At 35.6% G+C, this 25,327-nt stretch overlaps 1 protein-coding gene across 1 annotated transcript; it reads right to left on the reverse strand.

Moving 5' to 3' along the window:
* Nucleotides 1–1,428: 1,428 nt before the first annotated feature.
* On the reverse strand, nt 1,429–24,114 carry LOC123547494 (39S ribosomal protein L35, mitochondrial-like). The gene is made up of 3 exons (XM_045334646.2): nt 24,001–24,114; nt 7,629–7,797; nt 1,429–2,080 (listed from the first exon to the last, which is right to left on the reverse strand). The coding sequence occupies exons 1-3, from the start codon at nt 24,029–24,031 to the stop codon at nt 1,726–1,728; spliced, it is 555 nt and encodes a 184-aa protein (XP_045190581.2). The 5' UTR covers nt 24,032–24,114; the 3' UTR covers nt 1,429–1,725.
* Between the last annotated feature and the right edge of the window lie 1,213 nt (nt 24,115–25,327).

Genomic DNA, 25,327 nt, shown 5'->3' on the forward strand with positions numbered 1-25,327 from the left:
GTATCAAATTTGTAAAATATTGAAACATATCACTAATCTAAAAGGGCCAAAACTCTGGTGCTACTGATGCAATCTTGCTGATTATGTAACTTGACCAACATTACATGCTAGTAGGTATTTTTCATGAAAACTGCTGACGAAATGAGGGCTCTGATGCGTTAAAACTGATAAAACTGCTGACACATAGATGACCAGATTGGTAACAGTTGAACAAGTATGATCACAACAGCTCACCCTTCAGCACATCATGCCCATTTGAGCTAAAAGCAAATAGGCAGCAAGAGCTGCTTGTAAAACAAATATGACCCCCATGATGGCCTGTCTCATTTTCAGTCCAAAGATCACAATGACCCTGGCCTTTGACCTACTGACCACCAAAATAACAGTGGCCTTTTACTGACCACAGGTAATCATACTCTAAAGTCAGCTGACTGTAAGCCAAATCATTCTTTCTTTATTGAGCTGAAACTGTTTTGCAGTTTCCAGGTGTCTCTGTAACCTTGCCTTGTGACCAACAGTCCCCAAAAACAATAGAGACTGGCAAAAGTCCTATGAAGTCTGATGACTGTTTTACTTGAGTGGAAAACGTTTCCAGTCTTAAGGTGACTGTGACCTTAACCTTTGGTCTATTAAACCAAAAAACAAGAGGGTCACCTACTGACCACAAGCAATCATCCTTTGAAGTTTGAGGACAGTAGGCCAAAACTGTCTTTGCCTACTAGGGGGAAACCATTTTCGGTACCCTGGTATCTGTGACCTTGACCTTTGACCTGCTGAGCTACAATACAATTGGGGTCATCTACTAACCACAAGCAATCATTCTATGAAGTTTAAACCTTGTGAGATCAAGCGCTCTCTAGTTATTTATTGGAAACCAAATGGTATAACAATCTACTGATCAATAAGGAATGAGCAAAACAATAAACCCTCTCTTTTTTGAAGGGTGGAATAAATATACGATGATCTTTGCGATTTTAGATCTAAGAGTTGCCTGGAGTGGCTGAGCTCTAAGCATATTTTAACCCTCAGTTTTGTCCAGAACCAGCTGTATCAATGTGGGGTCTTCATGATACGCACCATGAGAAAACCAGCATAGTGTATTTGTGACCAGCATGGATCCAGACCAGCCTGAACATTCGCGCAGTCTGGTCAGGATCCATGCTGTTTGCTGTTTCTCTAATTGCAACAGGCTTTGAAAGCAAACAGCATGGATCCTGACCAGACTGTGTGGATGCGCAGCTGGTATGGATCCATGCTGGTCGCAAATACACTATGTTGGTTTTCTCATGGTGCAGCTCAATTATCTGGTTTGAAGCACATTTCAAACTATGGATTTAAAGCTGTATCCAGGTAAACATTCATGTTATGTGAGCATGTAATTGAAAATCTGTGGATGGAAGACCTAGATCTACTATGGCTTTCAAAAGCTTTGAATATTTAAATATCTTTAATGTTTCAAATATTGTTACAATCAAGTTTCATTATCAAGCACTTAAACATCAACTTCAATGTAAAACCTCTATTGCTAATTTTGATAACATTCTGAGGGAGGACAGCATAAATAGTTCCTTGAAAGTACCTTTATTCCGAGTGCAGAAAATCATTTTGGTTTGAATGTTTGGGTAAAGTGACAGGGAATATACAAAGAAACAAATATATTCTAGCATTTACACTCCTTTGGTCTATATTTATACATTAACATTTAATTTCCCCCCATTATTATAATCATGGTAAGAACTTTGGTGGTGTATAATTACGATCAGTCCGTTTCATATAGGGTTCATATGGATCATTCACATAATAACGCCTTTTCTTCCAGTAATCTGTGGTCATCTTGTCCAGCATTTTTGACTGTTGTTTGTTACAGAACACATGGTATTTTCCTCGTTCATTGATCCAGTCCGGTTTAGCCCATTTCTTTTTATGCCTGCCAGCTCTTGTGCGAATATAAATTCCCCATGGCAGACGGAAAAATCTTCCAGGTACGGCTTTCACTGTCTTGGGTAGTCCAGTCCTTACCCCATACCTAACAGCAGTCCTTCTACTATTTACAAATGGCTGGCAAACTTGAAGCAGGGAACTGCAAATAAATAAGACAAAACTCTAAAGTATACTTTTTTACTCAACAAAAGCGCCAACCTAGCTGGATTGCGTTTTTGACGACATTTTCAGAAATTTAGCACGCTAAAGGTTAATTGGTCAAACAAATGCACTGGTCTGGGTGCTAGTTTTTCAGATGTCTGCCAAGCTGAATGTAAAGATGATTTCTACAATCACTTTTTTAGCAAAAAACTTTCTGGAAAATGTCGTCAGATTTGATTTGACGCAAACTGGTAAGAATAGATCAAACCTTACAATTTATACCAAGAGGACAGTGTAAAAGTTGTGTTCCTCAAATTTTCATGTCCGAAAACCCCTCATTTTTTTTTGTTTTGGGTAGTTTTAGCTAAAACTTTAATCAGAAGTGAAAATACAACAATGCACATTTAGAACAGGCAAAAATCATGTGTAAAATATCAGCTTATGAAACAAGAGCACCGCCTACGTGTGCCATCGCTTGTCTGCAAATGCTGGACCATACGTATGAAAAGAGTTCTGGTTCTTGGCGTCCTTACCCATCTTATCTGATGACAAAAAAATGTATGAAGTTTCAAAGCTATAGTAAGTATTCAAGAAAAGTGAACTTAAAACAAAAAAAAACAACCAAGAAATTCTGATTTCCAAGTTAAAAAGGCCTATTATTCTGACAAAATGCAAGTGAGAGTTAAGGTTGACCTACATACTAATTAAATGATAATAAGCAAGTGTACAAAGTTTCAAAGCTATAGCTCTTTTAGATTGCAGAAAATGAATGGACCTATATACAGAGGGCCAAGATGGCCCTAGGTCGCTTATCTGAGTAACACACCATAACAGTGCAAACATGATGACTGTTTAACCTAGTGACCCAGTTTTTGATACCACATGACCAAGTTTCAAACTTTTCCGAGTTTTCATGGACCAAGTTTCATAAGATTGGAACAAAAATGTCACCTCTAGAGTGTAAACAGGATTTTTCTTTGATTTGGCCAAGTGGCCTAGATTCTGACCCAATTTTAAACCAGTCTGAGATTTCATGGAGACAAATATTTTGACCAATTTTCATTAAGATTGGATAAACAATAGGGTCATTGACTCTAATGCACTCACCTGTGTACAAGTCTTCAAGTGTGTTTGTATAAGTACAGAGTTAGGTTTCTTCTATGTTAGCCTATATTATATACATGTCACACATACTTTTGAACCAAGGGCAATAATTTGAACAAATATGGTAGATATCTGATATCACACGCCAAATATCAAGGCTCTAGCTATTATTGATTCAGAGAAGAATGTGACCACACACCCTGGCAGCCATGTTTTTTGACAAATTGGAAAAATTTGAACAATCTTGGTAGAGGGTCACACAAGAACCATTTGTGCAAAACTATTTTAAAATCGGGCCAGCAGTTTCACACAAAAAAAGATTTATAAAGTTTCAACTATATACATATAGGGAAAAGTGACCATGCCTATTGGCGGCCATGTTTTTGACAAATCAAAAAATTTTGAGCAATCTTGAGGGTCACACAAGGACCATTTGTGTAAAATTATTTTTTTAAAATCGGGCCAGCAGTTTCAAACAAGAAGATTTTTAAAGTTTCAACTATATACATATAGGTAAAAGTGACCACGCCCTCTGGCAGCCATGTTTTTTGACAAATCAAAATAATTTGAACAATCTTGGTAAAGGGTCACACAAGGACCATTTGTGTAAGATTATTCTAAAATCGGACAAGCAGTTTCATACAAGAAGATTTTTAAAGTTTCCACTATATACAATGTAACATATAGGGAAAAGTGACTACGCCCTCTGGCGGCCCTGTTTTCTGACAAATCAGTATGATTTGAACAATCTTGGTAGAGGGTAGCATATTAATCATTTGTGTGAAATTATTCTAAAATCGGGCCATCTGTTTGGGTGGAGATGTTGTTTGGAGTTTTTTCTATTTTTAGCTCTGATAACCCTTATGTGCCACCAAGCTGAACCATTTGAAAAACTTTGGTAGAGGACCACCCAAGAAACATCATGGCCAAGTTTCATCAAAATCCATTCAGTGGTTTTGGAGAAGATGTCGTTTAAACACAAATGTTAACGACAGACGACTTGACGCACGTGCTCAGGTGAGCTAACAAGAGCTGTCTGATGACAGCGCGCTCGACTATTCGAAGAATTGATTGAAGAATGGGGTCAAAATATTAACATAGATATTCAGACAAAAGAAAAAAATAGATTAGAATAACAATGTTCCAGTATTTGTGGATTTCAATAAGTCTTGCACTAAATGGCAAAGTGTAACCAATTTCAAAGTCCAAAACGGCCATAATTCAGCCAAAATAGTTGTCAGAGTTTATGAAACTTTTGCCTACAAATGGAAATCATAATGATAAACAAGTGTTCAAGGTTTAAAAGTTTATGTCAAGTAGTTTTGACAAAACATGGACTTGAAATGAAAACAGAACAGTTTCCCCAAGTCCAAAAAGGGCCGTAATTCAGCCAAAACAAAATGATAGAGATATGTACCTTTCCTACAGATAAAGACTATATAAAAAATAAGTGAAAAAAAGTTTCAAAGCCATATGTCAAACACTTTACACAAAATATGAACTGGTACAAAAAACTTAACCAAGATTTCTAAGTAGAAAGGGGCCATAATTCAGCCAAAATCCTTGATGGAGTTATGTACGTTTGCCTTAACTGGTCATAGTGATGGTAAACGAGTGTTGAAAGTTTCAAAGTTTTAAATCTCAAAAGACTTTCCCCAAATATGAACTGGTACGAAAAACTTAACCAAGATTCTAAGTCCAAAAGGGCCAAAATTCAGCCAAAATTCTTGAGAAGTTATTGCTCTTGCCTATAACGACGTATGAGGGTAAACAAGTGTTGAAAGTTTCAAAGCTTTAATCTCAAAAGACTTTGTCAAAATATGAACTGGTACGAAAAACTTAACCAAGATTTCAAAGTCAAAAGGGGCCATAATTCAGTTATGTACTCTTGCCTACAACTAGACACCGTGACGATAAACAAGTGTTGAAAGTTTCGAAGCTTTATCTCAAAAGACTTTGTCAAAAAGTGGACTGATACGAAAAACTTAACCAAAGTGTGACGCCGACGCTGACGCCGACACCGAAGCCGATGCCGTGGTGAGTAGGATAGGTCTACTTATTCTTCGAATAGTTGAGCTAAAAATGTGGCCTCTAGAGTGTAAACAAGCTTTTCCTTTGATTTGACCAAGTGACCTAGTTTTTGACCCAACCTGACACAGATTAGAACTCGTCCAAGACTTCATGGAGACAAATATTCTCACAAAATTGATTTGACCAGGTGAACTAGTTTTTTACCCCAGACGACCAATATTCGAAGTTGACCTAGATTTCATCATGACAAACATTCTGATCAAATTTCATGAAGATCCAGTGTAAAATGCAGCCCCTACTGCATACACAAGGTTATTCTTTGATTTGACCGGGTGACCTAGTTTTTTTACCCCACGTGACCCAGATTCAAAATCATCCAAGACTACACAATAACAAACATTCTGACCAAGTTTTATGAAGAATAAATCAGAAATGTGGTCCCTAGAGTGTAAACAAGCTTTTTCTTTGATTTGACCTGGTGACCTAGTTTTTGATCCAACCTGAACCAATTTTCAACCCGTCTGAGATTTCATTAAGACAAATATTCTGACCAATTTTCATTAAGATTGGACCAAAAATGTGGCCTCTTGAGTGTAAACAAGCATTTTCTTTGATTTGACCTAGTTACCTGGTTTTTCTATCCAATCTGACCCAGATTAGAACCCATCCAAGATTTCATGGAGACAAATATTCTGACAAAAGTTTCGAGAAGATTGGAGCAAAAAAGTGGCTTCTAGAGTGTAAACAAGGGTTTTTCCTTTTTATTTGACCTATTTTTTGACCCCCACAAGACCAAATATAAATCAACCAAAACTTCCCTGATAAACATTTTGACCAATTTTTATGAAATTGAATAAAAAAATTTTGGGCCCCCAAAGTGAAAAAAAAACCTTTTTTTTTTATTTGACCTTGGGGAAACCCGTTTTTTGACCCGCAGGGACCCAGATAAAAAAAATCATCTACATTTCATGGAGAAAAAAATTTTTGCCCCGGTTTTTTTGCAAAAACAAAATGGAAAATTTCCGCCCCTAATTTCACCCACCAATTTTTTTTTTGATTTGAAAAGTGACCCAGTTTTTGGGCCCCACATGACCTAAAAATTTAAACTTAAACCACACTTGGGTCAAGACAATCTGGGTTTAAATTCCACGAAAAACCAGTGAAAAAAAAAGCACCTATTGCTTTCCCAGTTTTTTCTTTTTTTGACTGGTTGAAACCCGTTTTTTACCCCAAATACCCATATTCAAAAATTTTAAACCCAATTTCATCAAAAACAAACATTCTGAACAAATCCCCCGAAAATTTATGAAAAAAAGCACCCCAATTTCATACACAAAGGGGTTTTTTTTTGGGTTTGAAACCCGGGGACCAGTTTTTTACCCCAAATGATCCCTATTCCCCGTATGACCTAATTTTTCCAAGACAAAAAAATTTAAAAAATCATTTTCTAAAGACCAGTGTAAATGCAGCCCCATTGCATACACAAATTTTTTTTGATTTACCAAATGCCCCAGTTTTTTACCCCCAAAGAAAGGAAACCCAGTTTTTTACCCACATGACCCCCGATCCCTTTCCTGGCCTAGAGGTCACCAAACAATTTTTCATTGGTTTTAAAAAAATTAAAAAGGGGCTCTAGAGTGTTAAAAAGATTTTTTTTGATCTGGCCCACTGACCTAGTTTTTTGATTTCCCCCATTACCCAGTTTCAAACTTGATTAGAGACCCTTAAGACAAAAATTCTGAAAAATTTTTAATAAAAATTGGGTCAAAAAAGGGGCCTCTAGAAATGTTAACTAGGCAAAAAAAATTTAAAGGAGGACGCCCAACGGGTCCGTACGCCGCCGGGCAATGACCATCACAAAGCTCACCAGCACTGCTAGGGGAGCTAAAGGGGGGGTTAATTAATGAAAAAATTTTGCCAGAGTTAAGGACCTTGTGTCATATGATGGAGGTTTTTTTGAACAAAAAATTTTAAGTTTGAATCAAAACCAAACAGTAAAACTAACAGAGGGGAAAGGGACAAAACTTTAACCTGAAAATTTTAAGTAAAAAGGGGAGATAATTCATATTGGGCGAAGAGTTTTGGCCCCTTTTGCCCAAAAGAAAGTTGGGGGATGATTAAGGGGAAAAAACATTTTAAGTTTGAAACAAATCCATCAATAATTAAATAATTTTTATGAAAAAAAGAAAGTCATTTAAAAATTCAACAAAAATATGACATCCTTTCTGGATGATAGTTTTCATCCAACTACTGTTTAACTATTTCTGCTACAGTGCTGTTTAGCAAAAATAAAGCAATTTTGTTTCCTTCCTACATACCTTAACTTTTTTTTAACATGTGACCTTAACCACAATATTAATTTGTTTTGGCCAAATACAATTTTTAAAACATTTCTTCAATAATAAGCTTACCCTGTTTTTTGAGGTAACAACTTTGGCTGTGCTTGGTATGTCCACTGTGAGAAACATCTCTGGACTGGCAAACATGTAGTACCCGGGTTTCTACCAAGACACCTTTGTAACAGGGTTGATGCTGAACTTGCTGGAGTACCTTGGTGGCTTAGATTTGTTGCCAGCGTCCCTGTTTAAAAAAGGAAACAACAGAATACATAGATGACAATTTACATACAATGTATACATTTTTTCATCCTTGCCACAATCAATTTAGCAAAAACTTTAATATATACAAGAGTATAATCAAGTGATACCTCAAACTAGAAAGGTACGGATGCCCCCGCAACATGAGAAAGTTAATCTTAAAAAAAAAAACAAGAGGGCCATGAAGGCCCTATATCGCTCACCTGTTATCACTGCACTTGAGGACAAGAAGGTCCTCAGAAAAAATATCTAAGTCCAAAGGACAGGAACAACAAAGGGAAGAAATTTAACCAAAAAGAAAAAAAAATTCTTACAAGGTATAGATATGTCAAAATACACCTAAAAAATGGAGGTACCATCCATGTTGTACCACAGAAAAGTGGTCTCGGTTTTTCCCTACGGCCAATAATAAAAAAGTTACTAAAAATAAGCTATTTATAGTAACGTAAAACAGGGTTCGAATTTAAGCTCGCATACTCGCGAAATGCGAGTGCAAATTTCAAACTGCAAGGTGAGATTCCAGACACCAGCATTTTTATGCGAGTGAAAATTTTTGGCCGAATAATGTGCATTTCTAACGGTCATCTCGATCTTACACTGTTCTTTCTTTTGGAGCACTCTTTCATCTTTCATCGTGAAAGGACGTTTACACTCGATACTTGTCCTGTGCGCATGTCTTTTCAACTGCTGACAAGTACCTGCGCCAATTTTGATGACGTTTACCGCATCCGGTGGGGTTTTTTTGGTAATCTATTAATAAGTTACTATTTATATAGCGCAAATACGATTGGCTGGATTTGTCACGTGGATGTTTGTGTTAATGTTCTAAGAAAGTAACATGTCGCGGAAAATGCAAGTTGTTTTTCATTTAGCAAGTTAAAAAAACACCACTTGCGAAAAAATGCAGGTAGAAAATCAGGCTAAATTCGAACCCTGTAAAAGGGAAGTAATTAAAATAAAATTATTGTAAGTGAACAAAAGAAGGATCTGCCAAATAAATCTGTTGACATAAATGAAATTTCAGATCAGTATCTTCATTAGTTACGGAGATATACCCATTTTAATTTGAAATAAAGGGAGGTAATTTGACATAAAATCAGTCCATAGTTATCTACCCTGATTGGCTCAGTCCAACTAATGACAATAATGAAATTTCAAATAAATCCTATAAATACTTACTGATATAAATCCATTTTGATTACAATCAGGGGAGGTAATCAGATATAAAATAACTCTGGAACCTACGATTGGATCTGATTTGTCATGGAATCCAAGATTTATTGTTGTTGAAGATATTTTGGAAGTTTGTATCAAATAAAACCATAAATGAAGTATCTATATGACTGCAAAAGCCAAAATAGCCAATTTTGGACCTTTAAGGGGCCATAACTCTGGAACCCATGATGGAATCTGGCCAGTTCAAGAAAGGAACCAAGATCTTGTGATAATACAAGTTGTGTGCAAGTTTGGTTAAAATCAAATCATAAATGAAGCTGCTATTGTGCAGACAAGGTCAAAATAGCTAATTTTGGTCCTTTCAGGGGTTGTAACTCTGGAACCCATTAAGGGATCAGGCCGGTTTAATAAAGGAACTGAGATCTTATGGTGACACAAGTTTTGTGCAAGTTTGATTAAATTCAAATCATAAATGAAGCTGCTATTGTGCAGACAAGGTCAAAATAGCTAATTCTGGCCCTTTCAGGGGCCATAACTCTGGAATCCATAATGGAATTTCGCCAGTTGAAGAAAAGAATCAAGATCTTATGGTGATACAAGTTGTGTGCAAGTTTGGTTAAAATAAAATCATAAATGAAGCTGCTATTGTGCAGACAAGGTCAAAATAGCTAATTCTGGCCCTTTCAGGGGCCATAACTCTTGAACCCATGAAGGAATCTGGCCAGTTCAAGAAAGGAACCAAGAGTTTATGGTGATACAAGTTGTGTGCCAGTTTGGTAAAAATCAAGTTATAAATAAAGCTGCTATTGTGCAGACAAGGTCAAAATAGCTAATTCTGGCCCTTTCAGGGGCCATAACTCAGGAACCCATAATGGGATCTGGCCAGTTCAAGAAAGGAACCGAGATCTTATGGTAATACAAGTTGTGTGCAAGTTTGGTTAAAATAAAATCATAAATGAAACCACTATCGTGCAGACTAGAAATTGTTGACGCACGCACGCACGGACGGACGGACGACGGACGAAGGGTGATCACAAAAGCTCCCCTTGTCACTATCTGACAGGTGAGCTAAAAATTCTACCTCCACACAAAAGTCCTTACCAGGTAGAGATAGGTCAAAATACATCTCAAAATTGGATGTAACATGCATGTTGTACTACAGAAAAGTGGTCTTGATTTTTCCCTACGACCAGTAATAAAAACATTACAATATAAGCTATTTATAGTAACAACAATGGGAAGTAATTCTAAACTAGGGACCTGGTTCTTGCACATGACATTCTGTCTCATGATGGTGTACAACTGAGCCAACTTACATGAAAATCCCTCCATGCAGGAAGAAGAAATGCTCAGGACAAAGTCATTCTTGTATGGCCTCTAAGTGTGACCTTGACCTTAGACCAAGGGATCTGGTTGTTGCGTATCACCCATCGTCTATCCATGCTTATTATTTATGTCAAATTATTTTGAAATGGACCATGCATGTCAAAGTTATGGACTGGACACGAAGACCACATTATCAGTATAATATGTAGTGAAAATTGGCTAAGTTCAACCAAGGACTGTGACCTTGACCTTTGAGCTACTGAAATGGTTTTGCGCATGACATATCGACTATCCATGCTTATCATTTGTGTGAAATTATTCTGAAATCGGACCATGCATGTTAAAGTTATGGCCCGGACACGAACACCACCCTTTCCCGAACACAAACAAACACATGCACACACACACACACAAACACACACACACACGGACAGGGTCAACACTTTATGCCCCCCCTATGTCTTTGGAACAACTGTATTTTTTTCAGTTTTAGAAGAACAGAGGGACAAAAAAATCTTAAACAAGACTATTGCCTAGTAATACAAGTCCTCGGTCAAGGGCACTTTCATCATATCTGCTGCAACAGGAACTGCATCTTTATTTTTACTGAAATTTAACTGAAGAACCTGCAAAATATCCAACAAGAGGGTCATGATGACCCTATATCGCTCATCTGTTAAACTTGGCTTTGGAATCATGAAGATAAACATTCTGACCAAGTTTCATGAAAATAGGTTCATAAATATGGCCTAAAGTGTTAACAAGCTTTTCCTTTGACTTGAGCAGGTGACCTAGTTTTTAACCCTACATGACCCAGATTCGAATTTGATCTAAAGGTCATCAGCACAAACATCTGACCAAGTTTCATGAAGACAGGGTCATAAATGTGGCCTCAAGAATGTTAACAAGCTTTTCTTTTGATTTGAGCAGGTGACCTAGCTTTTGGTCCTAGATGACCCAGTTTTGAACTTGGCATAGGAATCATCAAGATAAACATTCTGACTAAGTTACATGAAGATGAAGAGTCTTAAATGTGGCCTCTAGGGTGTTAACAAGCTTTTCCTTTGATTTGATCTGGTGACCTAGTTTTTGACCCCACATGACCCAGTTTCTAACTTGGCCTAGAGATCAAGATAAACATTCTGTGCAAGTTTGTAGCAAAACATAGCAAAATGAAATCTTAGACTAGCCACTAGACTGATAATAAATATATTTCTACATTTTTCCCTTTTTTGATGAATTCAATTTCATACAGACAAAAGCCAGTCTATTTTAGAGATTTTCACAGAGAAATGATGTTGAAATTATGATACTGGACATAGGATATAGACTGGCTCAGTTCACTACATTTAATCATAACAAGAGCTGTCCGTAAGACAGCCAAGCTCGACTATTCGAAATATTGTCCCAAAAGCAGGAAAATATTACCCAAAAAGGTTAAATATCAAAAGAGTTTTAAGTTCAAAAGGGGACATAATTTGACCAAAATGCATATCAGAGTTATGGGACTTGCTGCTATCAACTAGTTCTATAACCCCGAAAGCACATGTGAAGTTTCAATTCAATATCTGCATTAGTTTTTGAGATAGAAACTTACATGTAAAACTTTAACCAGAATTTTCTAAGTCCAAAAGGGGGCATAATTTGCCCAAAATGCATGTCAGAGTTATGGAATTTGACCAAGTGAGGTTGGTAATTGATCTAGAAAAAGAAGAAGTAAGTTTCAAATCTATATGCCTGTTAGAAATAGGCTGTATGTACTTGTACGCAGAACTTTAACCAGAATTTTCTAAGTCCAAAAAAGGACATAATTTGGCCAAAATGAAGGTCAGAGTTATGGGACTTGACCCAGTGAGGTTGGTAATTGAGCTAGAAAAAGAAAAAATAAGTTACAAAGCTATATGCCTTTAATTGATGGCTGTATGTACTTGCATGCAAAAACTTAACCAAGGTGTGACGCCGACGCCGACGCCAGGGTGAGCAGAATAGCTAGACTATTCTTCGAATAGTTGAGCTAAAAATGTAAAAAAAAAGTAAAATGTAAAATGTCACTTCTAATTTGTTCACAATGTAAAAATTAACAAATTTTGGCTCTTTCAGGGGTCAATCAGGGGCCGTAACTCCAGAACCAGCAACCTATGATTGGATCTGATGGATTCATCATGAAATCCAAGATCTATTGTAGTTAAGGATATTTTGCAACTTTGTATCAAATCAAACCATAAATGAAGTCTCTATATGGCTGCAAAAGCCAAAATAGCAAATTTTGGCCCTTTAAGGGGCCATTACTCTAGAACCCATAATATGATCTGGCCAGTTTTCAAAAGGAACCAAGATATTATGCCAATACAAGTTGTGTGCAAGTTTGATTAAAATCTATTGCAAAACATGGTCTCTATCCTGTTCACCAGCCAAAATAGCAAATTTTGGCCCTTTAAGGGGCCATAACTTTGAAATCAATGATGGGATCTGGCCAGTTTTCTAAAGGAACCGATAAATTATGCCAATACAAGTTGTGTGCAAGTTTGATTAAAATCATTTGCAAAATGTGGTTTCTATCGTCTTCAAAAGAAATTGTGAACGGACGACGGACGATCACAAAAGCTCACCTGTCACGTAGCTAAAAAGCAGTGAGGGTCCATTAAATATTGATTTTGACAGAGTTTGAATGTTTCTGATCTTTACTTTAATTATGAGATAAAGTAATCATGTTTAGCCTTACATTTTGAGAGAAAAAATCAAACACCAAATCATAGAAAGGAAGGGTTCACAAGAAAATTAAACAGCATATAAAACATGTGTATTACTCTACTAAACAATTGTCAGTATACTGATATATACATTGAATTCCAGGAAAGGACTGCATAAAGGGGCCACATATTGGGACAGTTAAACGGCTTTAAAAACTCATCATTTTCAAAGAACTGTTACATTATGTTCCACTTGATGCAATGTCCCAGTGTTGAAATTTCACATAATTACTAGGTGGAACGTAGTTTTCAGCAATTGTTTATTTTTATTTCTTTACAAATGGCATTCATTTTTAAAGGGGGACAACTTTTTCAGAATATTTTAAGTATCCACTTTACGCGACAGTATACCGTATTTTGGTGCGTATAGGTTGCGCTAATGTATAGTCCGCATCTATTTTTTGCTCTGAAAATGGTCGGAAAATTTAAGTTCTAGTGTATTAGTCGCAGTTAAATTTCGGATTTTTTCCCCAGCAATATTTACCGGCAAAAAAAGTTATGGTGGTGGCCATATTGATGCCGCGGACTGAATTATTATCAGAACCTGATTGGTGGAAATCGCACAGTGTTATTTTCGATCCCAACCGATTCGTACCAACAGTAGTATCGGTAACAGACTACATCTCAAATCAAAGAAAAGCGGGTTTTTGACACTAATTGGCAGCAGTAGGTTTGTGTTTACATTCTGTAATTATGCAAGTTAAAGTGTTGTTTGCACAGCAATTATAACACCTTTCCGCGTCAGGTAATTAACCGCGTTCTTTTGATTCTTAGTAAAAAGATTAACAAAATATCTCTTTTTGGATTTTTTTTCTTTTATTTAAAAATCAAAAGTAAAAAAAAATATCTTTTTTTTTTTTTTTTAATATGCTTAGAATTAGTATAAACAATGTTTGGAATGGAGGACAGATCTGTCCGAATTTTATCCAACCCGGAGTACAGGTACCTGTCAATGGCGTCCAGTAAAACGAAAGTAGAAACAAGCGTAATTCAAAGTGAAAAAACATCTTGGAATTAAAGTCATTCTTAATTTTAATAGTCTGTATGGGTTATTTATGATATATTTTATTGAAAGTAACCACTATTGGTTGAAAAGCAACCGATATTGATGTTTTTTTATCCATTTTGTTTGTTCGTAACAGATGCACGTAATTTTGCGGAGCTACAGTCAGAAAATTGGCCCGAAAAAAATTCTGCTGGCAATGTTCTGTCGTATAGGTCGCAGGAACTTTTTCAGGCAGCAAAATGGGTAGAAAAAATGCGACCTATACGCACCAAAATACGGTACAGCAGAACATGTAGTGGTCAGGTTGATTGTTGGTAAAGATGTTGTTTGTTTATCAAATATTTCTGAGTTTTGATAATATACTCCTAAACCTTCAGCTGAATTAATTAGGAAACACTGAAGTTATCTATGCAGTGCTATAATTGTTCTCTCTCGAATCAGTAAATTTCCTGATCCAGTGTTGGAAGACTGCTAGCTGTCTGACATCTCAGAGTTTACATTTGTCCTCAAAATTGCAGGTTATGGAATATACAATTAAAGATTATTTGTGAGTTTCAAAAACGGTCTGGCTTTTTCAGTAATGCTACTTTCTTGGTATACTGTTTCAGTGTTTGTTTGGGATTTTATGCCATTTTCACAGTATATAAACGAACTGAATGCCAACCGGATCTTGCAAGCGGATTTCAGTGTCAGCCATTTTGCGTCGAGACAGTGGAGTTAAAAATTCGTGTTCATGAGGATACTGTTGAATGGTAAGTAAGTCAATCTGTATGTATATTGTAGTCAACAAACTTTATTGTTGACCTATGATATGCAACATTATAACTAATTTTGTAGCATTAAGGCAATAAAATTCATGAAACTCGCCGCAGGCTAGAACGAGATCAGCACTACACACGAAAGAAAATTGGGTTTTATCAAGTTAAGATTGGTTGAACACGGAGTTTTGAGTTTGTACCGCTGCAATTAATTACCGTATTTTGGTGCGTATAGGTCGCATTTTTTCTAACCATTTTGCTGCCTGAAAAAGTTCCTGCGACCTATACGACAGAACATTGCCAGCAGTTTTTTTTTTCGGGCCAATTTTCTGACCGTAGCTCCCGCAAAATTACGTGCATCCGTTACGAACGAACAAAATGGATAAAAAAATATCAATATCGGCGGCTTTTCAACCAATAGCGGTTACTTTCAATAAAATATATCGTAAATAATCCATACTGACCATTAAAATTACGAATGACTTTAATTCAAAGATGTTTTTGCAGTCTGAATTACGTTTGTTTCAACTTTCGTTTTACTGGACGCCATTGACATGTACTCCGGGTTGGATAAAATCCGGACAGATCCGGCCTCCATTCCAAACATTGTTTATACTAATTCTTAGCGTATTAAAAAACTTGAAAGATAATTTTTTACTTTTGGTTTTTAAATCAAAGAAAAAATCCAAAAAGAGATATTTTGTTAATCTTTTTACTCAGAATCAAAAGAACGCGGTTAATTACATGACACGGAAAGGTGTTATAATTGCTGTGCAAACAATTCACACTTAAACTTGCATGATAACAGAATGTAAACGCAAACCGTCTGCTGCCATTTGTGTCAAAAAGCCGCTTTTCCTTGATGTAGTCTGTTACCGATACTACTGTTGGTACAAAACGGTTGGGAACGAAAATAACACTGTCCGATTTCCACCAATCAGGTTCTGATAATAATTCAGTCCGCGGCATCAATATGGCCGCCGCCATAACTTTTTTGCCGGTAAATATTAAATATTGTTGGGGAAAAAATCCGAAATTTAACTGCGACTAATACGCTAGAAGTTAAATTTTCCGACCATTTCCAGAGCAAAAATTAGATGCGGACTATACATTACCGCGACCTATACACACCAAAATACGGTAATATCAAAAGGTATTATAGTTATTTGTTATATGAATGAACGATTTTGAACATAAAAACAAGATTTAAAGACAGGGTGTAAAATAGAACTACTGTACGTTTCTTGCCGGTGATTCTGAACCTCACTTGCGAGTTAACGCGATCTATCTGTACCGTGTCTTGGGAGTATTTTCAATGATTATGTAGGTTTCTTGTGATATGAAAGTTATGAATTAAAGCATTTTTTGTTTATTTTCAGGCAAAATGGAAGAATTCAGCTGCATAAACTGCAAGTTCCAGAAAACAAACTGGCGATATCATTTTTCACATTTTGGAAACCCATGAAGAAAAAATCTAAAGATAAAAAATTCAAAATTCAACTCTAAAAGAAAGGAAATTATTTCATACTCAAAAGACTTCAAAATTATTCCAAAAAATTTAAAACACTCAAAACGGACTTTAATTCCAAATGATGACACAAAAACAGTGAGATTTTCAAGGCTAGAAGGCTTTTCGCCCACTAAAAAAGCTCCAAAACCAAAAACACCAGTGAAATATGTTCAAAAATTGCTGGAAGAATCTGAGGATATTGAGAGTTCAGATGAAGATGAAGATACCATGTAGCTTGCTTTCCAAAATATGACTTTTGCTAGAATCCACATCTTCAATGCAAACAGACCATATATTGCTTTGTCCTGAGCACTGACTCATGCAAAGAATCTGATATGTTCACAATTGAAAATATTATTCAACAGATCCCTGGTGTTTAGGCTATCTTAAATCAGAAAATCAAATTTAAATGTACATAAAATTTACAACATTACTCGCGGACCATACTACATACCCTGCACAATAATGCGTCAGACTGGCATGAAGCTCCGCCCCGTCTAGGCAATAAAAACACATTATAGTATAATATAAGCCAATCGATCTACAGTTTATAGGCCGAAAACAGGTGATAATTCTATAGGGCTATAAAGGTTCATTGACCTCGCAGATAAGTGTAAAGTCGCGTAGGCAATGTTTCATATTTCATTACTGCCCATGAACAAACTCAATAAAACAGAGTTTGCTATTTTCTGTATTCTGTTTGATGTCTTTGCTTTCGAAAGATCTACATTTATTTGGAATTCAGCCTGTAGTAGTACTGGACACTCGCATCAAACCTTGAGCCAATATTTTTTTGGTCAAACAAGAGGATATATTTCGGTAAAATTGCTTGACAGAGTTACGGACCGTGATGGTATGAAAATTCCACTGACCCCCGAGGACATATGGGAATTTTTAAGCAAATGCTTGAGTAGTATTTAATATATGAACCTGCAGTAAATCTTGGATAAATATTTTATAACTGCAGAAAGGTGGGCAATTCAGTAAATATGCCTGACACAGTTATGTGTCTTGATGGTATGACACTGCCCTTCAACCGTTTCAACGAATTATCTTCAGCACTTACTGAAGACATGAAGTGGCACGCAAAACTTAAACCAATATTTCTATGTCGAGGGCTGACCGGGAAACTATTGTATCTGACATTTTGACCAAAAATGATTTTATTGCATTTTCTTAAGCCTTTTAATGTCATACATCTACTGCAAAAATATTATATAAACGTTCAATAATTTCTTGTTCTTTTTTTAATAATGTGAAAATATTGTATCTGCAACCATCAACTTCTTAAAAGTTCTTTGACCGGGAAACTATTGTATCTGCCTGACCTAGCACATACAATAGTTTCCCGGTAACTTTTCCTGTTACAGTCTCAATTTGAAAAAACATTATTTGTGATATTATGGTCTGTAATTTAAACACCAAACAAGGAGAAAACTTGTTACTGTTGTTCAGGTTTTATGTGAATATTAAAGAACTAAAATAAATAATAGTTTACATTAACATTTTCACATAATGTGATACAGATACAATAGTTTCACGGTAACTGCAAACACACTGGTTATGAAGTACAATGTTGTATGTGCAAACTTGTATGGGGGTGTAAGGTCTTGATTTACTTAGAACAAGTGAATCCTTCATGCAAACAGTGAAGTCCCTAATCATACATCACATTCTGTTGCGTCTGAGGTTGGTCTTCAGCATTTGCCAAAGTCCTCATTCGCAGATTGCTAGTCATGAATTGTTTAAACAAAACCTGTCCAGAAATGTTTGTGAGGTGACCCTCTACCAACATGTTTCTACCAAGATATTTCAAGCTGTTCTTAAAATCACTTCTTTTACATACACTAATGTAGGAAAATATTTGAAAATATTATCTAGTCTAAAACCAAGAAGCCAAGAGCTTATACATTTGGTAAATTGGTATCACTGAGGTGAGCGATTCACGACTCTGTGGATCCTCGTGTTATTTTTATTGTTGGAAAATTGTTACTATTTTTTCAGAAAGAACTCGGCTTGTAAGCTTCAAAGCCAATTTCCCCAATTAATGCTGAATACTATTACATAATTGAGCCATGTCATGCAAAAAAGTGTCTTCATGACTGAGTAAATTTCTGTCAAGACTTACTGTAGATCCAGGCTTTCCTGTGAATTTTAAATAGGATCAGAAAATTGCTTCTTGAAAAAGTTTAATAGGTCTTTTGTAACTTAGCAAACACTGTGGGCCCTGATCAGACTGATCTGGGCCCACACTGTTTGCAAAGTCCTGAAGATTACCAAAGGCAGTTGTCAGTGTGACGTGGCTCTATTATCACCATGTTAATTCATACAGTCATGGCTTACATTTTAATGGCTATGGACTTAATTTTGTACATACTTTTATGAAAATATAGAAGACGGAGTTAGCCACGTGTCATTCTGTTATGTGACATAATGGCTTATCTTGTTGCTTTTTCTTGTCCTTTACTTTTGAAAATGGCAGCATGACCAAATTAGGTCCATGTTGCATTACCTTAGTTTCCTTTGTGACTCCTCACGGATTATGCTGTTCTGTCACATGGGAGGGTTGTATGCTTTGGAGAGGGTAAGGACATGACAGAATGCCTAAGTATAATTATTCATTTATCACACATGCGTGTGGTCATGTGCTTGCTTTCTGGCTTTTCATTTTGCTGTCTGTCATTTTTGAAATTTTAGCCTCAAATATTGATAACGGTGATTAAGTTATTGTAATAAACTGAAGTTCTGTTAAAAACATCTTGTCGGTTTTGTCCTTTTTTATTTGTACTATAACGATTTAAATTTTTGAGTGTATATGAATACCTTTGTCCAAAAAAGAAAAAGAGACAATGTCATGTAGAAATCTCTGTTTTCAGCAATTTTTTTTAAATGATTCTTGATAATATTCTGTCTTTACCAAAGTTTCACTGTACTACTGTAGCTGTAACACAGGAGATACAGGGAACAAAATCACATATTAAATTGTTCACATAAAGCTAAATTAGGCCTTAATTTTTTTTTGTTTTCAGTAGCATGCACAAAATAAATTAGGGTAGGTAGGTTGGAAAATGTTTTTTGTTTGTTTAAAATTATTGAGACTTTTCGGAAATTATTTTTATGTCAAGAAATGAATACAAATAAGGTTATGTCTTTAGAGCACCAATAAGTTCCTTTCTAAAACATCACAGTTCACTGACTATGTTTAAAGCATGAAAATAGCAGTTCTGCAATTTTTTATTAAAAATTTGAAAAAAAAATTCGCTAAGGCCATAAAAACATTAAATTTTAGGGTCGGACCAACTATTTTGGGTAGGTCGGAATACTGTAAACAAACAATGGAAACAAACAATTTTTTTATGCCTTACACAGTCACTTCAAAAGCAACAGAACTCTGTAACCATGCCACTGCACATCAATATTGGCTGTAAGTTAAAACACAAAAGTGCAGTAACATTACTGAAAAAATGACAGTGGAATTCACGGACTGTCCTGAAAAATTAAATTCTTGTTGAAGATTTGGGAGGGGTGAAACCGGTCCAAATTTAACCAACATAGCTGTGCATCTGCGCAGTCTGGTCAGGATCCATACTGTTTACTTTTTGCAATTAGAGAAACTTACAACAGTTAGCAAGCAGTAAAGATCCTGACCAGACTGCACAGATGCGCAGGCTGGTCTGGATCCACACTGGTCATAAATGCTCTATGTTGGTTTTCTCATGCTGCAGCTCATTTCCCCCTTGTATAGCTTTATTTTAGCATAAATTGATTTCTTGATTTCATGTATGAAATTTATATCCGGCAAAAAAAAAAAAAAAACCAAAAAAATTTAAGGTAACGATAAACATATTTTTATTTTATTTGACCATTATTACTGGCTTAAGGTATTGTTTAGTTTAATTCATTTACCAACTTATCGATGGAAATACAAAAATATAAATACAGATAAACGATAATTCAATGAGATAATAATAAAAAATGAAAAAATAATTCAAGTGCAGATACAATAGTTTCCCGGTCATTAGAAAGAAAATACTGTACCTAACACTATTTTCATTGTATATTTGTAATTTATATTATTTATAAGTAAAACAATAAGTCTATGCTTCAAGCAATATGAATTTTATAAATAATATTTAATGAATAACGCAGATAAAATAGTTTCACGGTAATTTTTTAAATTCAATAACGTCATTTTGAACGTGAAACTATTGTACGTGACACTTTTTGCTAAATCTTAAAAATAAATTATTTGAGTGCATTTTAAAAGCCAACATATTATTTCTTATTTCAATTGATAATGATTTACTAAGAATGGTAATACTAAGCTGTGTTTTTTTAAGAAATATTCAGTTTTTTCTTTCTCCTGTAAAATTTACAAAAATGCAGATACAATAGTTTCCCGGTCAGCCCTCGATGTAGAAAGAGGATCAGTCCATCAAATGCTGGCCAGAGTTATGCACTTTGATGGCAATATACTGTTGACCCCAAAGACAATTTGACATATGCGGAGTTTCTCCCAAATACCTTCAGTTTTCTTGGAGATATAAAGTTTCAAGCAAAACATTTAGCATTACACCCATGTCAACACCAACGACGATGCATGGATATGTGAGTAGAATAACTCAGACTAATCGTTGAATCGTCGAGCTAAAATACATTGTAAATGCAGAGGAGACATGTTACTAGTACTTATTATAGCAGAGCTACCGGCGCCGCAAAGCGGCGCCGACAGCGTCGCATTACGGTTACACGTATGAACAAGAAAAAGAATAGAGAGATCTAACTGTGTATACTATCGAGTTGAAAATTCGTGGTACTTTTCTGGAATCGGTGTTGTTCGGATTTTTTCATGTGCTCTATGCACATAGTAATTAATCAGTAAAGACGTCAGTAGACGCTTACTGTTTACGGTTGATAAAAGCGTCTCACTTACTGCTTTGAATATTGAATAAAAAATGTAAATGCGCGTTTGATAATAAAAATTTAGAGCTAAATACATTTTGTACGAAGAAAAAAGAAATAAAATACAATATTTTCATTTTGAAACGACTTTCCTCACGTTGCCATGACCAAACTTTATCATATATACTTATGTTTGTCATTATGACGTCATAATTCCACATTGGTGTAGTGGTTAGCGAGTTCGCGTTGAAAACCAGAGGTCGTGCGTTCGAATCTCACCTGGACCAGATTTTTTTTTTCAATTCCTTTTTTTATTTCAGTTTTTTTTCTATTATTATCAGTTTTGAAAATATTGTATAACTAAAGTCATTCATGTGAAATTTAACAAGTGTTTAGTTTTGATGTCAGGCTCCAGTGTAGTGCCTGTGCAGTAGTCAGTAGACATAACTTTAAAAACAAAAACAGCTTTAGAATCAAAATAACAGGCATTGAACTGTGAAAAGCAAATAATGATCTTCTCCCCGTTCGCATATATTTCATCCATTAGCGTTAAAAACAAGTTTAGTTTCAATTTTATTCAAACAAATGTTAAGTCCCACTTATGTGGGCAGCATTAACACTGACCAGAGTTACCTAAAAAACAAAAACTATTGGCGATCAATTAGATCTATCAATAAACATCAAAAAGGTTCTTACTACCATCCCTGTTTTATAGTGCCAAAAGATTAACCATAAAAAGCCATAGAAATGTTAACTTAGAAGTTTAGTAAATAAACAGGGTTTTTCAAGAATTTCGGCATACTCTGTTTTTCTCAGGTAAAATTCTGATCATTAACTTTTAAAAATTGCTAGTCTTTGGGTTTAAAACAAGCTTTGTACAGTCATGTAAATGATTGTAATTTCCCCATACCAGGCGTCTATTATAGCAGTATTTTTGACTGAAAGTAAGACACAATCATTCTTCCTTTCAGAAAGAACCAAAATTTGACAATAATGACATTTTAAAGAATTACAATAGTCATTTCCAGGAGTACATAAATTGTAATTTCTACTAACTTTGGAATTGAAACATTAACTTTTTACATTAAGTCCTTATTGCCAAACATTTACATTCTTTATCTTGGTGCAGATTTTAATCTATATCGAACTTTCATTTAATTATATACAGAATAGGAGAGATCGCCGTGACGTCACGCGTTAACATCTGTTTATCTGGTGGTTGGCAAAACAAATGTTTTTAACACCGTTTGCGTATTGAATCAGAATTTTTAATTTTTAATAACTTTTTTGCTCATTTATGGATTTTCAAAATTCAAAAAGATTTGAAATACTAACGATCTTCATATTTTTGTATCCAAATATCTTTTTTCAAATAATAACCGTTTTAAATGACATATAATTTTAAAAGCGGCGTAGTGATTTTCACAACGTTTAGAAAAACAGTGTAAGTTAAGCGTTCATAATTAATCCATTTTATTTCGAAATAACAATTACGAATATTTCACATGTCAAGAATTAAATTTGATGCAGTCTAAAACATGCATTTAGAAAAATCATATTTTCGGATCTTATAATTTTAATAGATCTAATAGAACATAAACTTCCTAAACGAATCCTTAGTTCCAGACAATTCCAACACCACTCCTTCAATTTCAAAGGGACACTGTGATTTTTCAGGGAGCTCTGCCTTTTAGGTAGCACCTAATTTCATATTATCATATTAAGATATAATTTCTCTTCCCATAATCAATTATCAGCTTTATGTAAATATTTTCGTTTCCAGGTAAGGATGCGTTTAGGCAATAACCAGTCATTCTATGTGCAGCTAAATGCTTAACATTACTTATAGTACATGTAGTACCTGAAAACAACTTTAGATGCGCGCCATATAACTTTTTGTGGACACTGTAACTTCACATTCGGTACAATAAAACACAAAAATGTGGACATAAAGGCAATGGAAATCCCCCTATGTAACTCGCAAGATATGCAAGTGAGGTACAGATCATTGGATTGATATTTGCAAGACGGGTTCAGTATTCAAACAGTCACCTTGTTTACTTTCCATAATTTTCTACATAACAAACATGTCCTGGTAGGTATATGTCGCCGGTTTAGGGGAGAAAATACATTTAAACAACACCTCAAACACAAGTATTGGTATAGATAAACGATGGTATGCATAAAATTTCTTGTGTAATCGGCGAGTGTTGAAGTAAACGAAACACGTTGAGAAGAGTACAGCGTTTTATCGGCAATTATAGGACGAAAGCTGGTAAAGAATGTATTTATCCGGAAAGATAAAGTATTTCTTGATATGATACAATCGTTTACATACCGCCTCAGCATCATTACAACAAGTTGTTCATAATTATTTAGATAGTCCCACCTATTTTCGTCAATCGGATCCTGAAATCTGCTCGCAAGATATACTGTGATTTTTCAACTGTATTTCGGCAGTTAGCCTAACCAGTGTTCCTGGATTCTGTACCAGTACAAACTGAATTTAATTATTACCTGTAAAATCTTACTTCCATACTTTATCTATAAGTGGCAAAATATTATCGTCGAGATGCTAACAAAATTTGACCTTTATTTTGCATCACGAAAACTAGTAACAAACCTGTGTGTACTCAAACATGAATAAGTCTAGACAGTAAAAGCCGTAAAGTATGTTTTAAAATATAATCTGTTTATATCACAGATACTTCCTTGGCGAAATAACAAAGGAACAAATGTGTAAACATTAAGAATATACCTGCTAATTTTCTAACCAAGGACGCTGCCATCTTGTTTGTACTAAACAATTGCCCACTTTATAAAACTATCGTTACCATCTCAGATGCCAATGCATAGATAGTGTACCCTCTTGCATGGTGTACTGTCGAGGATAGACGTTTAGATTCAAACTTGTCACATTCAACAAGTTACATTATCATTGTGTAGCTCCTTGAATATTTAGTATTGAAAAAGTGGAAGCTCCACAGGTCAATATGCTCAACAATGCAAGCTCTAGCTTCGGGTTAGACCAAACCAGGTTAATCAGATATATATGTATCTCATCAGAGCAAATAAAGGTAATTAAATTTTATTTACCACCGCTTTGTGAAAAAATATTGTAGTCATAAACTCATACTGAGCTTTCAAGCTACCGTATTTTAAGAACAGTTGACACCAATCATACCTTACCCCCACCTGGTACCCGCTTAAGCTTGGTCGACTGAGGCAATGGTGATGAAGTGCCTTGTGTCATAGGGTGAGAAAAGCTAGTGTGCAGCCAGACCAGACCAGGACTCGTAACTGGGGCCTCGGAATACCTTTCCAGTGCTCTACCGACTGAGCTGCCCAGCCGCCAACACCTTTTCTCCCTGTTTTAATAATCAAGTCCTATACCGCGACACTTGCCCAAGAACACAGCACAATGGGAGTACCCAGGAATCAAACTGGAGTCTTCAACTCCAAAGAGTAAGGGCCCTCATGACCTAGCTTTGCGTCTATGTCTGATCAGATAATTTCAAGCTAGATCTCCTTTCCCCCTCATACTTAGTCTTGTGGAATATAGGTTACCTCCCAATACTGCAACACTGCCTGACCTCCAGCCATATTATTAAGAAGACAGTGCCACAGCTCAACAGTTTCTAATTAATTGTAATTTTTATCCTCTACATTCTTACCCTACCATTTTCAGGTTCTCACTGTTGCTGAAAGAACCGTTTTTCAGATTTTAATTAATACGGTACTCACAACCCAGCAAACACCTGACATTGTAACAATAAATATTGGATTCTGTTTGGATTTTGGTATACAGTCATTGACTTGACTATCACAGGTTTGTCGAAATTCAAAGACAAACTCAACTTCAGCTAGGGAATCATGGTAAACCTCTGGTGAGCGAGAATGAGTCACAATGTCAGCAACCTAAATCCAACATCAAACCAACATACCTAAGATGTCTAATAAGATGTCTAGGAGACATGGGGTTTAGGCAGGATGGCAAGTGTGTACAGTGTTGTTCCTTGCTATGAAACAATGGGTGTAGCAAAATTATAATAGTTTAAAATGTTTAACTTTCTTCACGAAGTCAA

The sequence above is a fragment of the Mercenaria mercenaria genome, chromosome 9 (assembly GCF_021730395.1).
Source record: "Mercenaria mercenaria strain notata chromosome 9, MADL_Memer_1, whole genome shotgun sequence".
In the NCBI taxonomy this organism is placed as follows: Eukaryota; Metazoa; Mollusca; class Bivalvia; order Venerida; family Veneridae; genus Mercenaria; species Mercenaria mercenaria.

Coding starts and splice junctions, on each gene's coding strand:
- LOC123547494 (XM_045334646.2), bottom strand. CDS start 24,031: ATGGCAGCGTCCTTGGTTAGAAAATTAGCAG. Junction 7,798..24,000: donor CTTGGTTAGAAAATTAGCAG/GTATATTCTTAA, acceptor TTTTTTAAACAG/GGACGCTGGCAACAAATCTA. Junction 2,081..7,628: donor TTGTTACCTCAAAAAACAGG/GTAAGCTTATTA, acceptor ATTTATTTGCAG/TTCCCTGCTTCAAGTTTGCC.